The sequence below is a fragment of the Lemur catta genome, chromosome 11 (genome assembly GCF_020740605.2).
Source record: "Lemur catta isolate mLemCat1 chromosome 11, mLemCat1.pri, whole genome shotgun sequence".
In the NCBI taxonomy this organism is placed as follows: domain Eukaryota; kingdom Metazoa; phylum Chordata; class Mammalia; order Primates; family Lemuridae; genus Lemur; species Lemur catta.
The window spans coordinates 88468236-88484136 of record NC_059138.1 but is presented as its reverse complement, the minus strand read 5'-3'; the positions used below and the strand labels follow the sequence as shown (position 1 = coordinate 88484136).

The 15901-nt window shown below is 41.5% G+C and overlaps 1 protein-coding gene and 1 long non-coding RNA gene across 2 annotated transcripts; one reads left to right on the top strand and one right to left on the bottom strand.

Moving 5' to 3' along the window:
• Positions 1-2791: 2791 nt before the first annotated feature.
• On the bottom strand, positions 2792-3711 carry LOC123646917. Its single transcript, XR_006738102.1, has 2 exons — positions 3522-3711; positions 2792-3080 (listed from the first exon to the last, which is right to left on the bottom strand). It is a non-coding gene; the product is annotated as an uncharacterized LOC123646917 (long non-coding RNA).
• Positions 3712-3831: 120 nt separating this feature from the next.
• Positions 3832-12391, top strand: PURB (purine rich element binding protein B). The gene has a single exon (XM_045564097.1). It carries the CDS (start codon positions 3845-3847, stop codon positions 4784-4786), a length of 942 nt encoding a protein of 313 aa, XP_045420053.1. The 5' UTR covers positions 3832-3844; the 3' UTR covers positions 4787-12391.
• The last annotated feature ends 3510 nt before the right edge of the window (positions 12392-15901 follow it).

Here is a 15901-nt window from a genome sequence, read left to right as displayed (position 1 = left end):
TGGGGCATCACACTTCTGTTCACAGGGTCTGGTGGCTCCCCCTCAACGTTTAAATCTAGCTCAAGCTCCCTGCTTACAAGTCAAAGTCCTCCTTAATGGGACCCAGGCTAGCTACCTCACAGATCCATTGTTCACCACCCACTCCTCACACAGAATCTGGGCTCTAGCAAAACTGGACTTCTTGCCATCTGGGGACATATGATCCCTCTGCCCAAAATAACCTGCCCCTATCCCCACCTGTTAAGATCCATCCTTAAAGGATTATTCAATAAATAGTACTGGAACAATTGGTTCATCATTTGAAGGATATTTTAAATTCTTCATTTCATACTCTGTACCAAAATATATTCAAGATAAGCTATAGTTAAATATAAATATAAACATATAATCACACACATAAAAAAATCAAATCAAAAATGTGATTACTAAATATATGAAATGGGAAAAGATCCTAAGCTTAAAAGCAAAGAATGAAATGTCAAATGAAATAAGTAATAGATCCAATTCATTAAATAGAACTTGACTCATTGAAATCAAACTGATAAGAAATGAACAGAGGGATAAAGAGTCCTTTGCATGAACTGAATGTTGGAGTCCCCTGTGCAAGGAAGCTGCACAGAGGAGAAATCAGAAAGTTGTTTAGTTAGCAAGAAATTAGAGGATGAGTTGGGTGGACATTTTTTATGAAAGTCAGTTGATGCCTGAGATCGCATTCCTTCCCTAGGGATTTGAAATTCCACATCCTCTCCAAGGATGGAAATGTTCAAGGCCCACAATTTAGTGTCTTCCCCTGAACTGTCCTTCTCCTGGGAGCCTGATGTCAAATCCACCTTATCTGCTGGCAACTCCCAAACCTGATCTCCACTATTCACCCCTCTCTGGACTCAGGCAGAGTCCACATTTATTGAGCGCTCACTGTAATTTGGCATTATGGTAAACATTTTTAAGGATTATCGCCCAACAATCCTACAAGATATTTTTTTTTTAGTGCAGATGTCCCCAACATCCTCGTTAATTCCTGTCTTTTCAAAAAAAGCCTATTTTATTGAGGTATAATTTTCCTACAATAAATACATTTGAACAGGCTTTGGCAAATCTGTGAAACCACTACCACAAAGAAGATACAGAATATTTTCATCATCCCTAAAAGCTTCCTTGTGCTGCCCTTTCCAATCTATTCCTCCCTCTATGTCTGGGCCCAGGCAACTACTGGCTTGCTTTCTGACATATATACATATTTCCTTTTCTAGACTTTTGTGTAAATGGAGTGATACATTATATTCTGTATGTACATACTTTCACTTCCCTTGGGTAAATACCTAGAAATGGAACAGTTGGGCCTTATGATAGGTATGTGTTTATAAGAAACTGCAAAACTGTTTTCCAAAATGTTTACACCATTTTACCTTCCCATCAGCAATGTATGAGAGTTCCAGTTTCTCCACATCCTTCTCAGTCACCCAGGCTGGAGTGCAGTGGCACAGTCATAATTCACTGCAACCTCCAACTCTTGGGCTCAAGTGATCCTACTGCCTCAGCCTCCAGAGTGGCTGGGACTACAGGTACATGCCATCACACTCAGTTATATATATATTTTTTTACAGATGGGGTCTAGCTATGTTGCCCAGGTTGGTCTCCAACTCCTAGCCTCAAGCAATCCTCCTGCCTCAGCCTTCTATGCGTTGAAATTACAGGCATGAGCCACCACGCCCAGCTGATGTTAGTGTTTTTAATTTTAGCCATTCTAGTTGGTGTTTAGTGATATTTCATTGTGACTTTAGTTTACATTACCCTAATGAGGAATAATGCTGAGCATTGTTTCATGTGCTTATTGGCTATTGCATATCTTTCTCAGTAGAAATGTCTATTAAAATCTTTTGCTCGTTTTTTATATTGGGTTGTCTTATTGAGGTTTAAGTGTTCTTTATATATTCGGGATCAGAAGTCCTTTGTCAGATTAATTATCTATTAATAGCTACACTTAAGGATAAGGAAACTTTGGCTTGGGAAAATTAAATTAACTGATCAAAGTCACACAGATCCAAACCTGGACAGTGTGACAGCAGAGCCTGCTTTTTAACACTTTTCTGATACTGCTTCTTATTACACCTTGGCGCTCACAACAAAAAGGCCCCATGGGAATTATTCACATTTTATTGATAAGAAACTAGAGCTTGGCAGGGTCAATTTATTTAACCACTTTAATATAGCTGGGAATCGTGGGGACAGCAAGAGATTGGGATCTTCAGATCCGAATCTCACCTCATTCTAAACCATCTTCTACATTGTCCTCACAGTGATCTAAAATGTGAATCTGATCACATATGAGGCTCCAAACTCTGGGGCACTAATTCCCTGCATTACAGATGGCCTTCTTTGATCTATAGATAGATCCTATCCTATCCTACAGTGTCATCTAGGACCACTCCTCAAGCACACACACACTCAGCTTCTCTGAGCTCCCAGGATCAGGCCCTGGGAGTCTCTGCACTGCCTTCCCCTGTGCTGGAAACACTCTTCTCCAGTCACGGGGCCAACTGCAACCTGTCATTCAGACTCAATTCATGCCTCCTTCTGCTAGCCCCACAGGCCCATCAGAACGCGCTTCTGGAGGCTCTCTAGAATCCCTCTCACCTCAGTCACCTAGAGTGTATAGACTGGGGTTATGTCCCCAGCACACAGCCAAGGCAGATGGCGGGGTCCCAAGTGTGCTGAGCTAACACTGTTACAGCCCAACCAGGTTCGTTGCCCACTGCTCAAGAGGAAGCCAATACACTGAGACAGCAGGAGCTACAGCAGAGAAAGAGTTTAATATCGCAGGCACCATGCAAAGAGATTGGAAGACTTTCTCAAATCCATCTCCCTGAGAATTTGGAAGAAATGGTTTTTAAAGATAGTTTGACAGGCACAGGGCTAGGGAATTGGGTCTGCTGATTGGCTGGGGATGAACTCATAGGATCCTGAAGCAGAAATTGTCTTCTTGCACCAAGTCAGTTCCCAGGTAGCAAGACCAGTTGAGTTGGTTCCTTGGTATGGGCCACTGGTCTGGTTGGGTCAGTTGGTCCACTGGAATGCAGGCTCTGGAAGATATGCCAAAGACCAGCCTTAGGTTTCACAAGGGTTCTGTCATCTATGAGGGCAATGAAGAAAGCTAAGAAACTTTAAGACCATCATCTATGTGACTCTTGAGTAGTAAGCAATTATAGGGAAGCAAGCTAAGGGCACAATGGCTGGAGATACACACACACACACACACACACACACACACACATATATTTTTAACCATGCCTGTACCTTTGCGGAGTTCAGGCCCCTACCAATGTTCCCACCTTACAGCCTTTTATTAACTTTATAAAGTGCGGTTTCAATGCCCCAGAAACGGTGCAGAGGGATTGGAAGACACTGGAGTCTAAAATAAAACTGTCATGGAGAGGGACATGTAGACAGAGGTAGTGAAGACGTGAGTCACTCTAAGAATGGCAAGTCCCCAAGCCCGCCGCCTAGCAAAAGAACGACCTCACCCTCTCAAGCAGCCAGGCAGCACGGCCCCTGACGTCACCCCTCTGCGCCCTGCCGCTGAGGCGCTTCCGGCTGCGGGACCGTGATGGGCGGGGCGGAATGGCGTCACGGGAAGCCGCGCGCCGGAAGTGCCGTCCCGGGCTGCGCGGAAGATGCGGGGGCGGGGCGTGGAGGCGATGGGGGGCGGCGGCGGCCGGCGATGAGCGGCGGGAGCGCGTGAGCTAGCCGGGCGGGCGAGGCTGGGGGGCCCCGGAGCGCGAGCCGCAGGGCGGAGGGCGGGGGCGCGAGCGCGGCGGGCGGTGGCGGCGAGGCGGCAGCCGAGAAGATGGCGGACGGCGACAGCGGCAGTGAGCGCGGCGGCGGCGGGCCCGGCGGCTTCCAGCCCGCGTCCCGCGGCGGTGGCGAGCAGGAGACGCAGGAGCTGGCCTCGAAGCGGCTAGACATCCAGAACAAGCGCTTCTACCTGGACGTGAAGCAGAACGCCAAGGGCCGCTTCCTCAAGATCGCCGAGGTGGGCGCCGGCGGTTCCAAGAGCCGCCTCACGCTGTCCATGGCCGTGGCCGCCGAGTTCCGCGACTCGCTGGGCGACTTCATCGAGCACTACGCGCAGCTGGGCCCCAGCAGCCCCGAGCAGCTGGCGGCGGGCGCAGAGGAGGGCGGCGGGCCGCGGCGCGCGCTTAAAAGCGAGTTCCTGGTGCGCGAGAACCGCAAGTACTACCTGGACCTTAAGGAAAACCAGCGCGGCCGCTTCCTCCGCATCCGCCAGACGGTCAACCGCGGCGGCGGCGGCGGCGGCTTTGGCGCGGGTCCCGGGCCCGGCGGCCTGCAGAGCGGCCAGACCATAGCGTTACCCGCACAGGGCCTCATCGAGTTCCGTGACGCTCTGGCCAAGCTCATCGACGACTATGGAGGCGAGGACGACGAGCTGGCCGGCGGCCCGGGAGGCGGCGCCGGGGGCCCTGGGGGCGGCCTGTACGGGGAACTCCCGGAGGGCACCTCTATCACGGTAGACTCCAAGCGCTTCTTCTTCGACGTGGGCTGCAACAAATACGGGGTGTTCCTGCGAGTGAGCGAGGTGAAGCCGTCCTATCGCAATGCCATCACCGTGCCCTTCAAAGCCTGGGGCAAGTTCGGAGGCGCCTTTTGCCGGTATGCGGATGAGATGAAAGAAATCCAGGAGCGACAGAGGGATAAGCTTTATGAGCGTCGTGGTGGGGGCAGCGGCGGCGGCGAAGAGTCCGAGGGTGAAGAGGTGGACGAGGATTGAAATGGGCAGCTTCCCCCACAGGCCTCCCCCACCCCGTCATCAACCATACCCTTGGCTAGAGAGTTCCCCTTCCTGCTCATCCCCAGTGAGCTAGTGGAGAGGGAGCAAGGGAGGCCCCGAGGGAGAAAACAAACAAAAGATAATATAGTTAAGAGAAATAACCATAAGAGAACAGTCACGGACAATTAGAGAAAAGCAGTAAAGTTCTAAGGAACTGACAGCAACCTGCAAAGAGAGGACAACAGCATCTCCTCACCTGAGCAAAATAGTCTCGGCTTCTGTTGTTTCCCAACTGAGTTTCCAAATCCCATCAGGATAACCCTGGAGGGGATAGATCCTCTGCACATCTGGGCCAGGAAACACGTCTGAGTTACCCAGATCCATTGATAACTGTTGGATTTGTGTTTTACTTGGGTAATCTGGTCTAAAAGATCTCTCCAGGCCTCACTGTTGCAGTCTCTATCCCTTCACCTCCACTGAAATCCATATTTTGAGTCTAGGTCTTCATGGAATCCTTGAGAAGACAGAGGCCTTTGCAGTTACCGAGTTCTGAGGGTACAGGTTCATGGAAAGGAATACATTAACTTTAAATAATCATGGACGGGGCAAAAATAAAAATTCAAGAGGCCATTGGAGAATACAGAAACAAATTGGATCCGTTTTTTTTAAAAATGGTTTTGCTTGGAACCTGGACCAAGGCCCATATCTTTTATTTGCAGAATTGTTTTCCAGGATGCAAATGGATTCAGGTATCAATGCTTGAACTAGAATTCATTACTAAAATAGTTTTAAAGTTGGCAAACATTTTTCAAAAAAAAAGCAGTTTTATACTGGGGATTGCTGAGGTAGGCACAAGACAAAGTTGGGCATAAAGCACAAGGCAAACTGTTTGAGTGGATTGGTTGCTGCTCACTAAAGTTCTTCCCCTGATCTCTAAATAGGAGATCATTACCAAGAAATGGCTTAGGTATGAATAAGAGCCAAATCTCCACTGTGTGAGCCAGTGAATTATGGCTAATTCGGCTGTTACGGCCACTGGTTGGCTGGATTTTAAACCATAAAACTTGAAGATTACCTGCAAAAGGAACAGTGTGGCTACAAGCCTGAGCTTTAATGGAATATACGTCCTCACGGAAAAGTTGGAAATAACCAAAACTGAAGTCTTAATTTACCTTCAGTTAATCTGTGGATTTGTTAAAATACTAAAGATCCTCAGGTCCAGAATTCCAGCATCATTTATTCTTTTAAAATAAATTTTTAAGAACTTGATCCATTGTATCAGTACCTCACAATCAAAGTTGGCAAATGATGGATGAATGATTCAAGCAGTGCACCCGGTGGAAGCTGAAATCCATCTGTGAATGGAACTGAAGTAAACGTGAATATGCTGACTATATCCTGGAAGCGTTTTTATACCATCTTGAAATTTCAACAAACTGGCTTTTGCCAGTTTATCCAGCTGTCTTTCAAGAATAAAAGTTGGGGTTTTCAAGGATCGCCTCTTCTATATTTTAAATGGATTTTGAGTAGAAATGATTTTTACTAATCGAGTTAATCCCACCCCCATCAAAAGGTATTCCTAGAAATGTCATAGACCTAGGTAACTTTGAATTGAATGGGAGCTAACCTTCTTTCCAAAGTTTTCAGGTATTGTTTGTGTGACACCTTCTCAACCAGGAGGCAAGTAACCCCACCTCCACAATCTTAGCATTTTTTTTAACTGCATGCCTGCCCTTTATTTGAGCTGCCTTTTTAATTTATTGCATATCCTTTTTATTATCTTATTTTGGTATTCAATCTATACAATCTTTTTGTATTTATTGGGAAATGAGTAATATACAAAAAGGTTTTCATGTATTTGTGGCTGAGAGGGTGGGAAATAATTGTGTATATAAAATTAGGCTTTTTTTAAAAAATAGACTATGATGCAGAATATTGTTGATCTTAGATTTAAAAAAAAAACCGTGGAAGAGCCACAAACATTGGTGCCCTTTTCAGACTATTTCTCTACTCTCATCATCCACAGTAGAATTTTTAAACAGATTTTTTTAAGGCTTTTCTTTTAAATTTTTCTCCGTTGCAAAGAATGTTTCCTAAATTGTATGGGAGCAATAGTATTTTTGATGTTTTAATGACATCCGTATACTTGTACTGTATTTTGTACTACAAGGCAGCTGTTTTCAATAATGTCCTGCTGTATTTACCTATGTGTTTTGAGTGTTTATTTCTTTGCTGCGGAGAACAAATTCCTAAATAGTTTTAGTAAAGGAGCTGAAAAGCTAGCATTAGGTTTGCAGAAACTGTTTAAGTTTCAAACTCTGAGGCAGCAATGAAAATTAAGGTTGCAGCTATTAGTTGATTGCTGTAACTTTTTCATTTTCAAACCATGTACAATTCCTGTATAGACCAACTTGTTTTCTTGCTTCAGTGGTGGTTCTGTTGCTCAGCTGCAGTGAGCCAGTTAAATTTTGCAAAGGTGCAGTACCTCTCCTTTTCAAGGAGTTGGTTTATTCTTTTTTCTTTTGGTTTGGCTGAATTGCAGTAACTAGCCTTGCCTTTCTATTCTGTAGAAATGACAGGGTCTTCACAATCCTTCACCAGTGGCTACCAAGCTATAATTAGCTGAATAGAAAGAATGTGGAAGTGGTCTGAGGCATATAGAGTATATGCCAAGAACACTACCATATATGGCATCAGCTTTGGTTACCAGAGAAATTTTCTTAGTCATTAGACCATATAACAGTAATATATCATATGTAAATCTTTAGATGTCAATTTGAGAATCCTCCAAAAAAAGGAGCAAAGAATGCATAAGCTATGTGTTGGCAAAAGTAATTTATATTAAAATTTTGACCTGCCTATGTAAGATTAAGTGGTAAATGTCATAGTGGTGGGTTTTTAAGTCTTAACCAATCTCTAAGGTTTGTTCCTCCTGCAAGGGTGGTTCATGGCCTCTCTTCCCACTGCAGGAAGATGCAGAAGGATGTGGATTAATTGTAGCATTTCATTGATCCTCATTCCAATCACTAGGGACAATAGAAATCTGCAAAGCACAGAGATTCATTCATAAGTATTAGCTTGTTAAAGGAAGTGGTCTTTGTTAATTCCAGTCAGATAATAGAATTGTACAGACTATGGGAAACAACCAATTTTTTGTTTTGTTTCTCAGCTCCTTCTATGAACGATTTAGAGCTTTTTTTTAAGTTTGGCAAACATCCCAGCTAATCAAAATAGTCGTATTTCTGAGAAGTAGGGAACTAAAACTCCTTTTCAAATAATTGGTGGAAGGTTTGTTTCCCAAACTACCATAGTTACAGAGATGAGAAGTCAAATTTTAGGAAGAGAATGAAAAGAAAAAAAATTCTGTGAAGAGATCCTACTACTCTTTCTGGTTTCTATTGTCCCTATCTATCATTTCAGCAAGTGGAATGGTAGTTTCTATTGTCCCTATCTATCATTTCAGCAAGTGGAATGGTAGTTTCTATTGTCCCTATCTATCATTTCAGCAAGTGGAATGGTAGTTCTAGTCAGCAAATTTTTCAGTGCATATGCTGCACAAAACAATATGTAAATTTTTATGGCACCAAAAATCAAAGTGAAAACCAAACCAAAAACCCAGACACCCTATGTAACTATTGGAGGCATGTAGGTGGTATAAATGACAGTAGCTGTGACACACACGGCTACTTGTCACGTCACTTTCCATAATTATTTACTGCGAAATGATTGAGAGGCTTTTGGTGCAGGCAGCCATTAACCTCCTGCTTCCTTTGTTACCTCTGGATCACTTTGCAGTAAATTGCAGGTCTTTTAAGAGATTCAAGCTTCAGTTTTCTCAAAACAAAACAATTATCCTGTCTTATCTGAAAATAGCAGGGTTGTGGGCAAAAGAGGCTGGTTATAATAATGCCCTCATATTGAGTGGTCTATAAACGGCTGCACACTTCAGGCACTGTAGTTACTGAAGATGCTTTGTTAAATGTGACCTTCACTGGCTTTACAGGGGTGTAGAATGTAATCTACACAAGGTGACTTTGTTTGCATCTATCTTGCTCTTGAGGTGGATGAAATTAAGGAGAAGCTGGAGTGTGTAAGCCATGCACATAAGTATTCTTCACTGTAAATTTTGTTTTCATTTTTAACCCAGTTATGGTACTTTGTCCAATGCACAACTGATCTCTCAGTAGATATTCATTTGAAAATAGTGTGGCCTTGATCAGTGAGAAGGGAAAGGAGAGAAGTGACTTTTTTGCTTATGTAAAAATGACTCGTTTGCTGAGAGTTGTCATTCTGCAGTACTCCTAGTATAATGTTTGTGATCAGTGTCCTTTTTGATTTGGGAAAGTTAATGTTTTTGACCCTGAAGTTAATTCAATTGAGTTATGTTCTATTTTTAGGAAGTATCAGAATTACTCTGATGAATAACAAAGTTGACTGCTTTGATGTTCAATCTCAGGTTTTAGAATATAGTGGTGTAAATCCCACTATTATTAATTCTTAAAATAATTTTAATTTAGTACATCCTAAAAGTCACGTGCAAAAGGCCTGTTCAGAGAGCAGGGCCTCCATCTTTTTGCTCCTTTTCCACTTTGTACTTCACTTGAAAAAGTGTCAAGTGATTTTACATTGTATATTTCCATTTTAACCCGACCTATTTCTCAAAGATAAAGCACTTTTTGATCATGAAATACATAGAATCGTTGTGTGATGTGGATCATGGTTTCTCAGGCTCCCTTAGATAATCTGCTTATGAATATTGTTCTAACTCTGTAAGAAGAGTAGAAATCTTTGCTAATGTTAGAAAGTTTGTATTATTGATCCAGAATGCATTTTGCTAGTTTCCAATGGATGGGAGAGTAAACAATGCTGCATTCACAATTTAATATGTTACTTTCCCTTGAGCCTTAAGGTAACTTTCTTTTCTGTCAACAACAGCACTGAAGTTATAGTAAATGAATGAGATTATCAGTTTTCAGGGTTGGTTTTAGAGTACTGTAAATCAATTAGCTGTCTTCCTAAAGAGTTACAACTCCAATTCAATATACTGGATTAATGGGTATGTGGGTGGGGCTGGGGGGGTTGGAGATAGTTTGTAGAAAATAAAAAAGAAAAAAAGAACCATTTACCTTAAGAAAATATAGACAAAAAAAGAAAAAAAAGTGCATGTCATATGCCCCGTTTGAAATTCCAGATGTAAGGTGGAAGCGGCAAATTACAACTTCATTTTTTCCCTGTTTTTAACTTAGAAAAACAAAGTCATTAATTTTCAAATATTAGCCCCCAGAAGTTTCAAGAGATAGTTGGACTCTTGAATAGTGAGTTCTATTGATATATCTGACTTTGCTATTTAAAGTCATCTTTCCCAGCCCTCAGCCTTAGAACCTAGTTTCATTACTGATAGATTTAACAGACTGTTACTTGAACAAATGTGGTCCAATTGTCAGTACTGAAAGTTAGATTTGGAAAATGAAAAGATAATAAAATTGCATCATGAAGACTTATTACCATAGTAATTCCCAATTAATATCTGTACCCCTGATCCAAGTAAGGCCTTTATGAATGTATTTTATATTTCCTAAAGAAATAGGGAATATGTCATCAATGTAATCACCTCTATTCACAGTCTTTTACTTTCATTTGGAAATCTAACTCAAGCCTCTTAAATTAGACATTCCAGTTGGGATAGGTAGAGCCATGTTAAAACAGCAGCTACCATATTGGTAGTTTCACTGCTCAGTAGGACTTCTAATAGAGAACAGAGCTTTATTAGAAGCTAAAACTTTTATCATTTTTCTCCATAGATGATTCTAACAAACAGTTTGACAAGAGTATAAATGTACTTTTAAGTAACATGAGATTCTGAGTCTAGGAGCAAATTTTATTTCCCTTATATCTAATGTCCGTTGACATGGATAAAAGAGGACTAATTATACCTTTTTAGTATGATGAAATGTGGGCCCAGAATATTGGAGAGAAAGTGATAGACCTATTCAGTGTCCACTAGCATATTGCAGAAGGCACGAGTTTGTCTTTTTTTCCCTGTCAATAACTTTTCAATAGTTAACTCAAAATCAATTTAGACCATCTCTTATTTTTTAAAGGCAAAATATTTCATCCCCATTCTTAACCCTGTGTCGTAAGATTAAACTGGTTAGAAAAAAAATCTTTATATTTGGAAGTAGAATGGCAAGTGGTTTATTTCTTCGCTTTTGAAATTCCTTTTTTAGAGACATAACTGCAGGGACAGTCCCAAGAAAATTGAAGAACTGGATTATATCAGTAAACACATTTGTGTTGTAGGAATTTGGGAGTTTCATTTTGAACTGATAAACTAGGCATTAAGCCCTTTTCTCTCAGCCCACATATCACCCTATATATAAAAGCTCTCTGGATTCTTAAAAGTCAATAGATTGGGCAAACTGACTTTAAATCAGTATGGGACATACTTAAAAGAGTCCATGGTTTTGCACATTTTGGTAGCAGGCAAGTATATTTGACTTACATTCAATGAATTATCAATATTTGAACAGTAACTAAGATTGTCATTGTAATTGGACTTCTTTTTCTGAAGTTCTAGAATGATTATATTAGTAGGGATTTATTCTTCCTTTTGGGCCTTTGTGCAGATGCGTTTCCAAGATCATTTTTAAAAATCCATCTGTCTTCTGATAAATTTCCAGATAATACATTTTCCAGTCTATAGGAATCTTCACTGCCAATCATATCTACCAGTGGCTTCCTTAGACTAGATTCTTCACTCCAAAGCTGGGACGGATGTCCTGTCAGTAGAGAATCTACAGAAATAATTTGAATGAATGAAAACCAAATCTTGATAGCAGGAGACAGCTTCCTGATGTAGATGTACAATTAGAGTTTAGGTTAGAAATTACTTTAAAAAGAGTTTCTTGGGATGTCTTCAATCTCTGTAAATACCCACATGCTTATGCATTGTAAACCAAGTGTGTCAATGTATGAATTTGTAGAACTGATTCCTGCTTCAAGAGAAGCTGCACCTTTAATTTTATAAGGTCCCCCCTACCTGTAACCCTATAAATGTTTGTAAATAGAACACTAAAGTTTGTAGTGATAGGATCAATTTGGGAATATCTGCTGAGAGACCAAAAAGTTCATTTTTTTAAGTACCTTGGTTAAAGAGTAAAGATTATTCCTCTTGCTTATTTTTTAAAAGAAGAATGCACTTTAACAAACATAGAGCTGCATGGGCAATTCAAACAAATCCGTAAAGTGCAGTACCCATTCAGAAATCACACTTCCTGAAAACCGTTACAAAAGCAGAGTCCAGACGGGCTGTTGATCTCACTGCCTGTAGGTTGAAGCTCAGATTCTGATCAATTTTGAGACGAGCAGGGCTGCTTCAAAAGAGCAATGTGAATACAGCCAGAAGCTTCAGACAGGTCTGTAAAATGGCGGGTCCGGTATTTACCACTAACTAGCAAAACTGACAGAAAAACTCATAGAGAAAAAAGTTAAGAATCCTTCCTGCTGGTGTGCACTCCTTACAAATAGACTTTTGCAAATGGAGTTTTACAGTCTATATTTAAAAAATTGTATGTTTGTAACAAATAAAGTATGCGGAAAAGTGAATGACAATCTTGTGCTGGTGTCTCTGATTTAAGGAATTATATGGCAGTGGGGGAGGGAAATACCATCTGCTGGGGCTCACAAATGGCTATGGGATTGGAAGCAATGAATTGAAAATCATGGCACATTTCATCTGAACTATAGACAATTCTAGAACTTTTGGGTTCCCATAATCCTTTTCTGGTCAGCCATCTGTGGAGTAAATCAAAATTGCAGTTAGTTTTATGCTTTGATCCGTGACCCAGACAGACTACTTGTTTCCCCTAATTTTTTCCATCATTTATAATCGTTTGAAAGAAACTGCTGTCCCCCAGTGTTCCTTCATCATTTATCAGCATCATAACTGCTTAGGCCAATCTTCTCTTGCCCTAATTTTAAATGAAAAATAAAATTATTGTATCCATTGATCCTGTCCAGAGGTTTCCAAATTTTTGGCCTCAAGAACCCCTTCCCTTGTCTACAGCCGTACCACCCTGAACACACCTAATCTCGGAAGCTAAGCAGGGTCGGGCTTGGTTAGTACTTGGATGGGAGAACCCCTTTCCACTTAAACTTACTGATTACACTTGAATTTTTATCTTTCTGGGCTATATCTAAAGGTACCTATTATATTAGAAATTGGAGCATTTTCAAGACAATGCACACATTCCGTCTGCTATCAAAGCAATGACATCATCACATCATTTGACCTCTGGAAAACTCCACTGTAAACTTAGGATGAAAGTGAAAAAGGCAAATAATGATGTTTAAGAAAGCAGTTTTGACCTCTTGGACTTTCTGAAAGAGTCTCCGGAAGCCCTGGGGAATTTTGGATCACCCTCTGAGAACCACTCAATTAAACTGATACATAAATTACACCTTTCTGAAAATGAGGGGTGGGTTTATATATAGCTTAATCTTTTCACATTTTGTTTATATTACAAGCTCTTGCTATGAAATACTTTCCGCCTACACACACATACCTGAGATTATCCAATTCTACGGTCTCTGTCAGTGGCTCTCAGTGCTGGCTGCATAACTACCTGGAGAGCTTTGAATACTGACACCCAGACACCACAACCCCAGAGCAACTGTATCAGAAACTGTGACACAGAGGGGTTTTTTTGGTGGTGTTTTGCCCCCAGGTGATTGTAGTGTACAGTCAAGGATGAGAACCAGTGGCCTGTGGGATCTTAAGGTATAAAAAAAAGGGGAAAGGAATGAAGGCTTGAGAATCTCTGCCAGAGGAAAACAAAGTTCAATATAACAGAACATTCCTTGAATGTATGTACGGCTTTCACCTTGTAACCACTGTGCCTAAATTACCTGCACTACCACATAAACTTCTAAGATACTATAACTAATCTTAAGAAAAATATTGCCGGGCATGGTGGCTCACGCCTGTAATCCTAGCACTCTGGGAGGACAAGGCAAGAGGATTATTTGAGCTCAAGAGTTCAAGACCAGCCTGAGCAAGCGTGAGACCCCCATCTCTACTAAAATAAAAAAATCAGCCAGCATTGTGGCAGGCACCTGCAGTCCCAGCTACTCGGGAGGCTGAGGCAGAGGATTGCTTGAGCCCAGGAGTTTGAGGTTGCTGTGAGCTATGATGACACCACTGCACTCTACCCAGGGCGACAGAGCAAGACTATCTAAAAAAAAAAAAAAAAAAAAAAAGTTTGCTTATGAAATCCTTGAACATTGTGTTAGTAGTCCCCTCACTGAGAACATCTTGAGGTTTACTAGCAGAGGATCCCTTAACATGGATCAGAGTTACCCTGGAGGACTTGTTAAAACACGGATTACTGAGTTTCTGATTAGCAGGTCTGGGGGCAGGGGAAGGAGGATGGGTGCTGAGAAGTTGCATTTCTAACAAGTTCCCAGGTAACGCTGATCCTACTGGTTTGAGGACACTACTTTGAGACTCACTGCAGAAATCACAAAAGTTCTGGGGAAAATTAGCCTAGTTGTTGCCAACTGACAGAGGTCTCGGGAAGTATTTGCCCTGATGAATTGGTGCTTCCATCCCCTGCCATGGCTGGGTCTGGTTCCCTAGAAAGGCTACAAGTGGTTTGAATTTTTTAGATTCATGTGAAGTTTGTTACTACACAAGATTAAGAATAGATGCAGCCAGGCTATAGCCTAAAGAGCTATATTAGAGCCAATGCCTCAAGGAATAGGAATATCACTTTATAATTTTAGTATTTTTTAATTTTATTTTAAATTTTAGCTACTTTATTATTTTTTTGAGTTGGGGGCCTCACTATGTTGCCCAGGCTGGCCTTCAACTCCTGGGCTCAAGCAATCCTCCCACCTCAGGCTCCTGAGTAGCTGGGACTACAGGCTTGAGCCCCAACGCCAGGCTGGTTTTGGCATTTTTTAATGTTGTGAGCTAGGTTCTATCCTTGACTCTGTCCTAAACTAAGAGGCAATTCTGGGCAAGCATCTTTCAAACATAGAATTCTTTAAGGTCCTTAAAAGAGTGTCCTTGAGGAGAAACCACTGGGACTTGGAAAATGAGAGCCACCTGGTGGCCAGTACCAATTTTTTTTTTTTTTTTTAGGGACAGGGTCTCTCTCAGCCTGTCACCCAAGCTGGAGTGCAATGGCGCAATCGTAGTTCACTGCAGACTCAAACTCTTGAGCTCAAGTGATCCGCCTCAGCCTCCCGAGTAGCTGAGAATACAGATGTGCACCACCACACCGCTAAATTTTTAATTTTTTGTAGAGACAGGTCTCACTATATTGCTCAGGCTGGTCTTGAACTCCTGGCCTCAAGTGATCCTCCTGCCTCAGCCTCCCAAAGTGCTAGGATTACAGGTGTGAGCCACTATGCTTGGCCAGAAAATTTTTTATATAGTATCTTTTTAAATCTCAACAGTGTTCAGTGGCCATCATATTTATATATGTATTGATACATATTGAAAAAATGTATCAGCTCAATAGGCCAAATGATAAAGAATTTACGTCAGGCAAGTTGATGGCTAGTTCCGGAGGTATTTTCTGATATGCGTGTCTTATTAAGGTGTGCCACAGGGCCTATAATTCTTATGTAAATTAAATTGAAAAGTAATTTAATTAATTTAATTCTTCCTTCTTTTAGGGCCCATTCAATCAGGCACAGGTAAATACATCTTCTCTAGTGGTAAAATGAAAACTCTTGGGCCTCTGGAGTTTAGAGGAAAACGTCTTCATTTCCTGACCTACCATAAATGGAGCACTGGCCAGAGCGTTCCATAGATCTGTTCTGCTCTATAAAGGTGTGTATTTCCCTTTCAGGTAAACAACTTCCATTAAGAAATTAACAAGTCAGTAAATGAAGTGATTCTCTGCTAATAATTCATTGAGTGAAGGAGTAATGGGATCTAGTTGGCCTTAGCTTTTGTGTTATGAGACTACTGCTAAGTGTAGGATAAGAAAAATATTTGGCTTTATTGGTTTGTTATATGATCTTCAGTGAGTTGTTTCTCCTGTATAAAAAAGTTCCTGCCCCTACCTCCATCTAGCTGATTCTGACCTTGAAGCTTCGGTTTGG